General features: G+C 39.3%; 1 protein-coding gene across 2 annotated transcripts in view; it reads left to right on the top strand.

Annotated features, from left to right (window-relative positions):
* antxr2a (ANTXR cell adhesion molecule 2a) overlaps positions 1-12,762 on the top strand; it is a 69,059-nt gene that overhangs the window by 15,988 nt on the left and 40,309 nt on the right. For both annotated transcript variants that reach the window (XM_088993486.1, XM_088993485.1), the window contains 3 exons: positions 439-499; positions 1,411-1,506; positions 3,628-3,697. In XM_088993486.1, the coding sequence (XP_088849612.1) occupies positions 439-499; positions 1,411-1,506; positions 3,628-3,697 (227 nt within the window). The remainder of the gene's footprint in view (positions 1-438; positions 500-1,410; positions 1,507-3,627; positions 3,698-12,762) is intronic.

The raw sequence follows: 12,762 nt of genomic DNA, 5'->3' as shown, positions 1-12,762 counted from the left end.
GTCGCACTTCCTTTTTCCATCACAAATCCTCTTTTTCTAGTATTATTATTTTTGTTAGCAAAACATCCTCCCCATCCCGTTGTCACATTTATTTCCCACACTTGGCAATAAATATTTGACGGAAGCTGCTCGCAACCTGGACCCAAAGGTGCGAAGCGCCTGCCCGAAGCACTATCTACCACCCCCAAACCCCCCCCCCCCCCGAACCAAACCCCATTTGCATACTTTATCCATTGTTGATTTATGGACTAGCGACAGTGAAACCCTCTCGAGCCTCTTTATATGTTAATATCGCATCCGCAGCTTTTTCAACACAAGCGGCGGATATAATCGCTTCGCATAATTTGTCCATAAAACCCCCTACCAGCACCCCCCCCCACCTCCCACACACACTTCCATTCTGATCCGTTACTCAGGTGTCACACCTTCTGTGTGCAGATTTTGAAGAGGTCCTGCACGGAGATCTTGACTGTGGAGCCCTCCAGCGTCTGCGTCAACGGTGAGCAAATTTCACATTTATAATAATAATCATCATCATCATAATCATCCATTTAATTTCTAAGCAGTCACTTACAGTTAAAGTCACTTTACAGACACAGGATGTGTTTCTCTGTGGGTGAGCAGCGGCAGCCACATGCGCCAGCATTCACTCAACCCCGAAGTAACCCAAATAAATAGAAAGCTAGCAAGCTAGCTAATGGATGGATAATAAATAGGTAATAGATAGCCAGATAGCCGACAGCTAATAGCTAGCCAGCTAGCTAATGAATTCCCAGCTAATGGTTCCCAGACAGAGTGTGTACGGCGAAAAGTGTGTATCCCAAAAAATAATTTCCCATAGGAAACCATTAAAATGAGAATAATCCATTCCCACGTCGCGAAATTAGAAGGAAAACGACATAAATGTGTGGTGGTGATGGTGAATTCTTTGGCAGCCAATTGCGCTAACACACAAAGTTGACACAAATTCCCAGCAGACAAATCAGCCCATTTCATATACTGGACCAAATGCAGCTTGTGCGCCATCTTGTGCATTTTCTGGGTGCTACATCGGAGTCCAGATCTTCACTGGTTTCATCGCTTGCAGACGTCTCGAATTGATACGGAAGGACTTCTTTATTCGATTGCCAACATCTATGCTTTCCTCTTCAGAACTATTTGAATCATATTCATAACTGGATGAGTAACAAGAAAGCATCTTCTCTGAATCTGAACTCTCTGAAGCCATTGTTTTGATTCTGGAGCAAGGCAGTTTGTGAAGGAGTTTCCTGGCGTGATGACGTCACGAACAAGGGGGCGGGACTTTCTGAATCTGCCCAGTTCCGAGCTTCAAAATAAAACCAGACGTAAATTGAACCATGGTCGGCCATTTTGATTGGAATGAAGTGACCTAAAATGCTCCCTCTGCAGAGTCCTTCGACATTGTCCTGCGTGGAAATGGCTTTGCGGTGGGCCGTAGCAGCGAGGGTGTGGTGTGCAGCTTCATCGTAGATCAGCAAACCTTCAGTAAGTAAACCATCAACCTTTTAACTCATTGACTGCCAGACAATGTACAAAAATGTGTCCATTCCAGTCCCAGGGTTATTGTCATTCTCATTGAAATTGCAGGAGCCACAGAAAATTGAGTTTTAGGACTACAAAAAAATTCAACACAGTGTGAGGAACGTTAAACTATCTTCTTTCATCCGAAAAAAAGAGTTTATAAAATTGTATGGGTCTGGAGTTATCTGAGTTTGAAATGGGGGCAACTGTACAAAATACAATACATATTGATATAATAATAATAATAATACATTTAATTTCTAAGTGCCTTTCAAAACTCCCAAGGTCACTTTACAGTCACACGGCAGCCACACGCGTTCACTCAACCCGGAAGTAACTCAAATAGATAGAAAGCTAGCTCGCTAATAGATAGCCAGCTTGATAGCTAGCCAGATAGCTAGCCAGATAGCTAGCTAGCTAGACAGCTATACAGCCATAGAGCTTTAACAACAGCTGAAGCTGGTACAAAGCGCTAACGTGGACAAAAGGGAAGGGGAAAAAAAAAAACATTCCCAGAGGTCTGACCAGCGCTTTATCGGCACCCCTGCAAGAAAAACCCAAACAAATTAGGGAATGGAGATCAAATGTCCTGAATAAATTCGCGAATGAGTTAAAAATCTATCGCCTGATTTCATTGATTCCTCCCAATGGCACGCCATCCCAAACCAGCTTTATTTTTTGAACCGTCATAAATATAATCAAAAAGGGGACGGGAATCCTATAACAGTACAATATGAAATGTGTACAGGTCATCGAAGCGTCTTATTTGTTCCCGCAATCTGTTTCCGGCACGTTTGGCTCATGTTCACAAACACTCGTTCGTTTGGTGCTTGCCAATGCCAACAAGTTATTTTCTGACTCTTGACTGAAATACTTGTCTGCCATATTTTTTTTACATTTCTCATTATTTTTAAAGGCTCAACTTGTCATCAGCAGATGTCCTCGTGTGTGTTCTTTCTCAGTTCCTTCGCCCACTCTGGGTGAAGGCCCGCCGCCGTTCCCTCTTGTTTTTTGGCTCCCAGCTTGTGTTTCTGATGACCTTTTTGATGTCGGGGGGGAGGGGGATGTTCTTTAATTACGGACGATGGCTGAGCGGGCGAGGGAATCGGTCTTGACGGTTCTCAAACACGCGTCGCATATGCTGGGCAGATGCCGCCCACCATCTTATCTGTCACCCCAGCAGTTGGAGAGCCAAACAAACGATCTCGGTGGCCGGAGACTCGAACACACACACACACACACACACACACACACACACACACACACACACACACACACACACACACACACACACACACACACATGCACACACACATTCCTGTTTCAATGGTTATGTGAGGTCCGGATAACTCCAGATAAGGAGTGAGGACCACCGTTGCTGATAAGTTTAAAGAAGAACTAGTGTTACATGTGAAGACTAAATGTCACCCCATTTTCCACTTCGACTTCTTCAAAAACAAAGAAATAAAAAGTGGACTTGAAACTGAAATAACAACAGGTGTGAGGTTTATGAATGGCTACATTCAAAGTATATACATTCTATATACAAAGTATAATACATTCAATTCTATTTATTTATTTATTTATTCATGCATGTTGTTATTTCTTTATCTATTTCTTTATCTATTTATGTATGTATTTATTTATGTATTTATTGATTTAGCTGTCTAGTTCGTTTATTTATTTATCTCTCCATTTATTTATTTACTTACATAAATACCTATTTAGGTGTATATGCATTTGGCCCTCTGGTTATATATTTATTTAGCTGTCTAGTTATATGTTTATAATGACAATAACAATAATAATAATAATAATAATAATAATAATAATAATAATATATTAATAATAATAATAATAATAATAATAATAATAATAATAATAATAGTAATAATATATAATAATAATAATAAGCATACATTGTATTTATTTATTTATTTATTTATTTATTTATTTATTTATTTATTTATTTATCTATTTCTCTATCTATTTCTCTATCAATTTATCGCTCACTTTATCTATTTATTTATTTGTCTATTTATCTCTCTATGTATGTATTTATGTCTTCATTTATTTATTGTCCAGATCACAAGCCGAGCGTCGTGCGTAACGACTACCTTCTCTGTCCGGCCCCCAAACTCTACGATGTGGGACAGTAAGTACATCGCCGTGATTTTTCTTTTTTTTTTTTTTTGGTTAAAACTGAAGGAATATGTGAGTGCCAAATTGTGAGTAATGTCCTTATGCAAATGACATGGTCGAAGAAATATGATTTTTAATGCAAAATAGAGAAATATGGAAAGTTGGCCTGAGATAAAATAAAAGTAACATTTTCCAAATGAAATCCAATATTTTAAAGTTCCTTTTATGTTTTTTTTTTTTTTTTTTTTTTGTAGCAGCACAAGCACCAGTGGCTCAATGACTGTATTAAAACAAACCTAAAATAAATATTTTTGCTATTTATCCACACCCCACCTCATTATTAGAAAAAGAGAAAAGTCACGGAAAAAACCCATGTTGTTTATTTATGTATTTATTCATTTAGCTAGTTAGCTATTTACAGGTCTATTTTTATATTATTATTATTAATAATAATAATAATAATACATTTAATTTCTAAGCGCCTTTCAAACCTCTCAAGTACACTTTACAGTCAGGGGATTTTTTTTTTTTGTGTGGGTGAGCAGCGGCAGCCATTCGCACCAGCGTTCAATCTATTATGTATTTATTTACATGTTTATTTGTATAAAATGTATTTATTTAGTTTCATGTCTATTTATATATTGAATTTTTATTTGTTTTATTTATAATAATAATAATAATAATACATTTAATTTCTAAGCGCCTTTCAAAACTCTCAAGTACACTTTACAGTCAGGGGATTTTTTTTGTGTGCGGGTGAGCAGCGGCAGCCATTCGCACCAGCGTTCAATCTATTATGTATTTATGTATTTATTTAAATGTTTATTTGTATAAAATGTATTTATTTATTTATTTATTTTCATGTCTATTTATATATTGAATTTTTATTCATTTTATTTATAATAATAATAATAATAATACTTATTATTTTAAGCGCATTTCAAATCTCTCAAGGACACTTTATCACCACAGACAAGCATAGGTACCATAATAAATAAAATACAATCACAAAAAGAATACAATAAATAAAATACAATTATAAATAGAAACAAGAGAGAGCTACACAGAAAAATGTATTTATTTATTTGTTTATTTTTTAGTTTATTTATCCATTTATTTATATAACTTATGGGCAAAATATGGATGAATCAATGGCTAAAAACCACTAGCTCGGTTTGAGGTCTTTAAATATCATATTTTTACACAGCATATATGCAATGAACTATGTTGACCTGTACCAAAATTTCAATTCGAACAACATATATTTGACATGAAAAATGACATTTTAAAAACTCATCGGAATAGGTTGTATTGAAATATTTGGAAAACGCTTTGGTATTCAATGTACTGTTAATATTTTCTACATCTTTAAAAGAAACACATGTCGTGTTATTCACAAAAACATTTATCGGAAATCATATTTTTTTTCCCGTCTTTATTTCTAATGGCCAAACTGGCCACAACACAAGTTTGAGCGCAATCCAATCAGTAGCATCCGATTGTCCGATCATCCTTATGCTTATCGTATATCTACTTAGCGTATAGTATTGCATGCTAATCCTCTCATTGGGAGACAAATGATTGGATAAAAGGGGATTTTTTTTTTTTTGCCGCAAAGATATTTATTTTGTCTTTTCATCACGTGGATTGGAATATGTTTGTGTAGCGTTAGCGGAGAACCTGCAACCAAAACAATTTTCGGAGTCTTCTTCGGACAAATTTCGGATTTTTGGGACACTCGTTTTCACCTTCGTACACCCAGTACAATGCAAGTTATTACTTGTAAGGTATTAAAATTTAAAGTGCAATGAATTACATGCTCAACAATTTTGAGATGTGTTCACACCATGTTACAATTTTACCATAAAATTAAGGTAATTTCGAATAAGATATTACATTTAATTTCATTTTAAATAAATCCTTTTTTTTAATATCTAAATCTTACATACTCCTTTGACTCTTTGACACATGGCTAAATAGAAAGAGAGCCAGCTAGCTCGATTGCAAGCTTGATTGTTAGCTAGATAGCTCGATTGTTAGCTAGATAGCTCAATTGTTAGCTAGATAGCTCAATTGTTAGCTAGCTAGCTCGATCGTTAGCTAGCTAGATCTCTAGCTAGCTCGATCACTAGCTAGCTGAATCTCTTGCTATCTCGATCCCTAGTTAGCTCGATCGCTTGCTAGCTGAATCTGTAGTTAGCTTGATTGCTAGCTAGCTCAATCGCAAGCTCGATTGTTAGCTAGCTAGTTCAATCATTAGCTAGCTCGATCGCAATCTCGATCGTTAACTAGCCAGCTTGCTCATTCGGTAGTGAGCTCGATCATTAGCTAGCTCGATCTCTAGCTAGCTCAATTGCTAGCTACCTCGATTGCTAGCTAGCTTAATCGCTAATTAGCTCAAATGTTAGCTAGCTCGATCTCTAGCTAGCTCAATAGCTAGCTACCTCGATTGCTAGCTAGCTTAATCGCTAATTAGCTCAAATGTTAGCTAGCTCGATCTATAGCTAGCTCAATTGCTAGCTACCTCGATTGCTAGCTAGATTAATCGCTAATTAGCTAAAATGTTAGCTAGCTCGATTGCTAGCAAGCTCGATTGCTAGATAGCTCGATCCCTAGCTAGCTCAATCCCTAGCTAGCTCAATTGCTAACTAGCTCAATCATTAGCTAGATAGCTTCACTGCTAGCTAGCTAGTTCGATCGTTGGCTAGCTCGATCACTAGCTAGCTCGATCTCTAGCGAGCTTGATTGCTAGATGAGCATGGAATTTCACACGCTGCTTTCATGGGCCGAATAAAATGATGTGGCGGGCCAGATTTGGCCCCTGTGCCTTGACTTTGACACCCGTAATCCAAACAAACACATTTGAAGGATTGAGAATGTTGCAGCGAATGCCTCGATGAGCGTGAATATTTTCCCATCCAAATGGACATATGGTGTAGACTGTGCACATTAGGTCAGCATCCATTCAAGGATTCCGTAAACCTTATTTTTTCATATCTATTTATTTCCCTGTGAGGCGCTGACATCTGTAAATCGGCACTCGCCCATCGCGCCGCTGCCTACCGCTTAATTAACTGATCGCCGGCCCCATTAACGCGTTAACTTGTTGCGAGACTGGCGCTAAACACATCTGCTGATGGGCCTTGAAGAAGGTTGGGAGACAGATGACACCCCCCCCCCCCCCCCGTTCCGAATCCTTGTCATTACATTGTTAGCTCAGCAGATGCTAACAATGGACGTTCAACCACGTAGCCGTATGCATAGATGAATTTCAGAAAGAGGCAAGCGCTGGTGACCGTGTCGCGGTAAGAGGCGGTGTGTAAAACCAAGCTAAATGATATATATCTAATAGCTAATAGATTGCTAATAGATAGCCAGATAGCTCATTGGCTGGATATCTATTAGCTAGCCACTTAGCTTTTTATTTTTGGTTAGAGAAACTCATTTGCTGCTAGTGTTAAAAGAGTTAATATATATCTATTAGCTAGCTAGCTAATAGATTGCCAAAAGATACCCAGCTAGTTTGCTAACTCTGTAATAGATAGCTAATAGATAGATAGCTAATAGCTAGGCAGCTAGATAACTAATAGATAGCCAGTCAACTAGCTAGCCAGCCATCTGGATAGATAGCTAATAGGCAGCTAACAGATAGCCATATAGCCAATGTAAGCCGAACCTGCAGAAGCAAAATATTTCAATATAATAAATCTATTTTTTTTGGTCATAAAATCTCATTTGCTGCTAATGTTAAAGAACCCTCCCAAAAAAATCTGTAATCAAAATCTCAGTTTTAGAGTGAATAGAAAGAGAGCTAGCGACCGAGCTAGCCAGTAGCTAGCTAGCTCGATTGATCACTCGCTAACTAGCGCGTTTGATTGCTAGCTAGCTCGATTGCGAGCTAGCTCATGAGATGAGCATATTATATAAATATCCATCTTATAGCTTTAGCAAGAATTAGGCTATGCGACGACCAAATTAGCCGACTATGTGACCGTGCTAACTAGGCTTCGCGTTTCAGAAAGTTGCCAGCTGCCAACAATTTTTTTCCCCCTCCTTAAATAATTTAGCGGTTTGACAATCCCGGCGGCGGGAAAACGGTCCTGCCTGCCGCCGCCCATCTGTCGGCTGGGCGCCACCGCTGCCTGTTAAACTCCGAGTCCAGTCATGTGAAGGAACACGGCCATTTTCTAGCGCCGTTTTTCCCTTCATTCCGACAGCTGCCGGCACCTGTTTTCCAACCATCTGGAAACCCTGGCCCGGCCGGGTTCCCTCTGGGAAGGAGGGGGAACCCTCGTTCGGTGTTTTCACAACGGTGGCAGAAGGTCAAAGATACACTTGGCGCATTCCATGCTAATGCTAATGCTAAAGCACGTCAATTATTAAGAGTGACGATGGCTTTTGCCACGTGAGGACATTACCCATTGATTTGTTAGTTTGCCTGTCTGTGCCGATCAACTCGAATTGTTCCCATTAGCATTTGACGACAGGAGCGTCTTGCTAGCTTTAGCCGTTCCGCTTAGTTAGTTGTCTATGTAGCTATCTATTGGCTATTTATCTGGATCGCTACCTATCTGGCTGGATATTTGGCTATCTATCTATTGGATAGCTATTAGCTGGATAGCTAGATTTCTGACTATCTGGCTAGCTATATAGCTAGCTACCTATTGGATAGCTATTAGCAGGATAGCTAGATTTCTGACTATCTGGCTAGCTATCTATTGGCTATCTAGTTGGCTAGCTACCTATCTGGCTGGCTAGCTGGCTGGATATCTGGCGGGCTAGTTAGCTAGCGATCTCACTGGCTGGCTGGTTATCTAGCTGTTTAGCTCGCTAGCGATCTGTTGGCTAGCTATTAATAATAATAATAATAATAATAATAATAATAATAATAATCAGCATCATCATCTTTCTTTTTATTTGAGTCGCTAATAGATAGCTAATAGATAGCCAAATAGCTCGGCAGATAGCTAATAGCTAGCTAACTAGATAGCTAACTAGATAGCTTCAGATGTCACCTATCATTTGACTGTTTTGTGTGGATTTTTACATACAGGTAAAAATGACCCACAACATAATCAACGTCAGCTATTAATAATAGCTAATAGCTAGCTAGCTATCCAGATAGCTACAAGCTAGCCAGCTAGATAGCTGCAAATGCCACCTATTATTTGACTGATTTGTGTGGATTTTTACATACAGGTAAAAATGACCCACAACATAATCAACGTCAGCTATTAATAATAGATAGCTAATAGCTAGCTAGCTAGCCAGATAGCTAAAAGCTAGCATGTTAGCTTTTTGCTACATACGGTTGCTTTACCCAGAGCCTGTGGCCCCCGTGTTTGTGTCGTTACAAGTCTCATTTGAAGCAGAGGCACTTCAAGTGTGACGCATATAAGACACTTTGTGAACGTCGTACCATCTGTCAAGAGTCCAAAGCGCACGTCCGTCAATCGGGAACATTCTGGAAGTTCTCCCGACTGTCAGCAAAAGTCTCCGCCGAGTGACGCCCGGCGACGGCTCTCGCATATGCTCCGCCGTCAATTATTCAACCTCCTCCATTTTCTGGTCTTTACGGGAAACTTTGGAAATCCATTAGCGTGCCCCCCGATCCCTCGCCCGTCGCTTCCAGATGGACGCTATCGGCAAGGCTAAGACGGCTTCTGCGACGTCCCGATCGTCTCCCGTCGCTTTTTTTTGACGGATCCCTCGACGAATCCGCTCGCCCGCCATCGCTCAAAACAAAGCGCAACCTTCCAGCTGTCGCACTCTTCGTAGCTTTGGAGCCGTTCCCCAAAAGTCTTTTGCTAGCAGGCGGGTAACGCCCTGAACTACAAATAGAGATCCAAAGTCTGAATTAGAACAAAGAGAACTTAAATAGAAAACACCTGCAGGAAAGCAAAGTGAATTTGGCATCATTCTACATCACAGGTGTCCAAGTCAAGGCCAGGGGGCCAAATCTGGCCCACCATGTCATTTTATTCGGCCCACTAAAGCGAATTAAACTTTCCATTTAAATTCCATCATGCTAGCTAAAGTCTGAACCAAAATTTCAAATTGTCCCATGTCATTATTTTGGACTTCAAATTTGAAAACTAGGTACAGTGATACCTCAGTTTACGAACGCTTTAGCTAATGAACTAGCATACGAATTCGGGAAACACACGGAGCACCACAATTAGTGATGTGTCGTTCGCAAACGAGCCGGTTCTTGGAGCTGGTTCTCTGAAGTGAACGAAGAGAGCCGGCTCCTAATAAGGAGCTGGAAATGGCAGCCGACTTTTTTTGTCCTCTATTCCCCACCCCCAGTCTTCGGTTAAAGCCGCACGTGATTGGTCAAGCTCCGTGGTAGAGGAGGGAGGGGACACATGATGATGATGATGATGAGGAGGGGAGTGAGAACATGAACAAAGGAAAAAGTGAAAAAATGGATAGAAAACTGAAGTTTGGACTTGTTTCAACGTTATTGATAGTTCAAAGGCAGAGTGTAGACTGCAAGATTAAAATATCCCATCAATCAGGCTCCAGAAATAACCCGCACAAGCCATCTGTACAATTTGAAGAGAACATACGAGCAAGGGAACCAGCTATGAATGAAGTTTCTAGTGTGTCTTCCTGCGTCTGTTGCAATATCACAACTTGATGCAAAAAGCTATCCATTTCATACAGCATATCCCGCATTTCATGTTGTTGAAGCAAAAATATGCTCTGCCGACGACGCTTGCGTTAAGGATGTCCAGCTGTGACGGGAGGAGGTTGCGGCGGGGGGTGCGTGGCGTGGCGGTACGGGTTCATTAGTGTTTCTCGCATGGGAGCCCTCGTATCTGATTAATAACCTGCCCGCCATTATCATCACCCGTTTGGCTTAAATTGGCTAAATTGAGCTTGTTGCCGTCACGTCCAAAACGGAAGAGCTCACATTTGCTTTGCACGCCACGTAGGGATGGACGGGCGCCTTTGAACCGCTTGTCATATGCGCTGGATGTAGGCCAGTTCCAAAAGTAAAAACTAGATTAACATGATTTAAAATATTCTATTTATATATCTATCAGTCTCCAGTAATATAACTATCTAGCTATCTATTTATCTAGTTAGCTAGCTAGCTATATCTCTATCTCTCTAACTAGCTATCTCTCGAGCAAGCTATCTATTGAGCTAGCTATATCTCTAGCTACCTACCTCTCTAGCGATCTATATCTCTATCTCGCTATCTCTCGAGCTAGCTATCTCTCGAGCTAGCTATATCTCTAGCGATCTATATCTCTAGCGATCTATATCTCTAGCTCGCTATCTCTCGAGCTAGCTATCTCTCGAGCTAGCTATCTCTTCTTATTTTCTTTGATTAAAAATATCGTATTATACATCTATCTATCTATCTATCTATCTATCTATCTATCTATCTATCTATCTATCTATCTATCTATCTGTCTGTCTGTCTGTCTGTCTGTCTGTCTGTCTGTCTGTCTGTCTGTCTGTCTGTCTGTCTGTCTGTCTATCTATCTATCTATCTATCTATCTATCTATCTATCTATCTATCTATCTATCTATCTATCTATCTATCTATCTATATCTCTCTTTATTTCTATCTATCTATCTATCTATCTATCTATCTATCTATCTATCTATCTATCTATCTATCTATCTATCTATCCATCTATCTATATCTCTCTTTATTTCTATCTATCTATCTATCTATCTATCTATCTATCTATCTATCTATCTATCTATCTATCTATCTATCTATCTATCTATCTATCTATCTATCTATCTATCTATCTATCTATCTATCTATCTATCTATATCTCTCTTTATTTCTATCTATCTATCTATCTATCTATCTATCTATCTATCTATCTATCTATCTATCTATCTATCTATCTATCTATCTATCTATCTATCTATCTATCTGTCTGTCTGTCTGTCTGTCTGTCTGTCTATCTATCTATCTATCTATCTATCTATCTATCTATCTATCTATCTATCTATCTATCTATCTATCTATCTATCTATCTATATCTCTCTTTATTTCTATCTATCTATCTATCTATCTATCTATCTATCTATCTATCTATCTATCTATCTATCTATCTATCTATCTATCTATCTATCTATCTATCTATCTATCTATCTATCTATCTATCTATATCTCTCTTTATTTCTATCTATCTATCTATCTATCTATCTATCTATCTATCTATCTATCTATCTATCTATCTATCTATCTATCTATCTATCTATCTATCTATCTATCTATCTATCTATCTATCTATCTATCTACTTTTCTCCAGTAATATAACTATCCATCTATCTATCTAGCTAGACAGCTAGCTAGCTATCTCCCTATCTCTATCTCTCTAGATAGCTATCTCTCTAGCTATCTATCGAGCTAGCTATAACCGAGACGTTTTGTATTTCTTTTCCTTCAAAGCTATCTCGCGATCTAGCTATCCATTTATCTAGTTATCTAGCTATCTCTCTATCTCTATTTCTCTAGCTGGCTAGCTATCTCTAGCTACCTACCTCTCCAGCTAGCTATCTCTCTAGCTAGCTATATCTCGAGGTCACTATATCTCTAGCTACCTGTCTCTAGCTTGCTATCTCTCTATCTGTAGTAATCTATTTGTCGATAAGTTAAGACATGTACAGTCATATGTGTAAAACAAATGCACATATTAAATATTAATAATGTGTTGAACGTGGAAAATGATGATAGTTTGGTATTTATTTGCCATCTATATGCGGCCTTATTTACATAACCGAGCGCATCCAAAAAAGGCCCAAAAATCCAGATGTGGGCGCGTGGCACCAAGCCGCGCCAAATTCAAGGGCTTCTTGAGCTTGGGCAGGGGTTGTGCTTGTGGGGGGGTTGCATGGGGGTAATGGCCCGCAATTAGAACCCTAATGATGAACGGCACCGCAATTTCCATATGTCCATTACGGCCCGTCCAATTACCGCCGCCTTAATGAGAATTCCCCATCGCTCGGAAACGCCTCAAATCCCCCGCCTGACAAAAAAAAGAAGGGGGGGGGGGGGGGGTAGAAAAAAAAACCGGCGAGGAGGAATAAGGCGTGCCGTTT

This window comes from Hippocampus bargibanti, linkage group LG04 (assembly GCF_051943395.1).
Source record: "Hippocampus bargibanti isolate YZ-2025 linkage group LG04, ASM5194339v1, whole genome shotgun sequence".
Classification (NCBI taxonomy): Eukaryota; Metazoa; Chordata; class Actinopteri; order Syngnathiformes; family Syngnathidae; genus Hippocampus; species Hippocampus bargibanti.
Note: the sequence above shows the minus strand (reverse complement) of the source record. Positions and strands in the feature narration are given on the sequence as shown.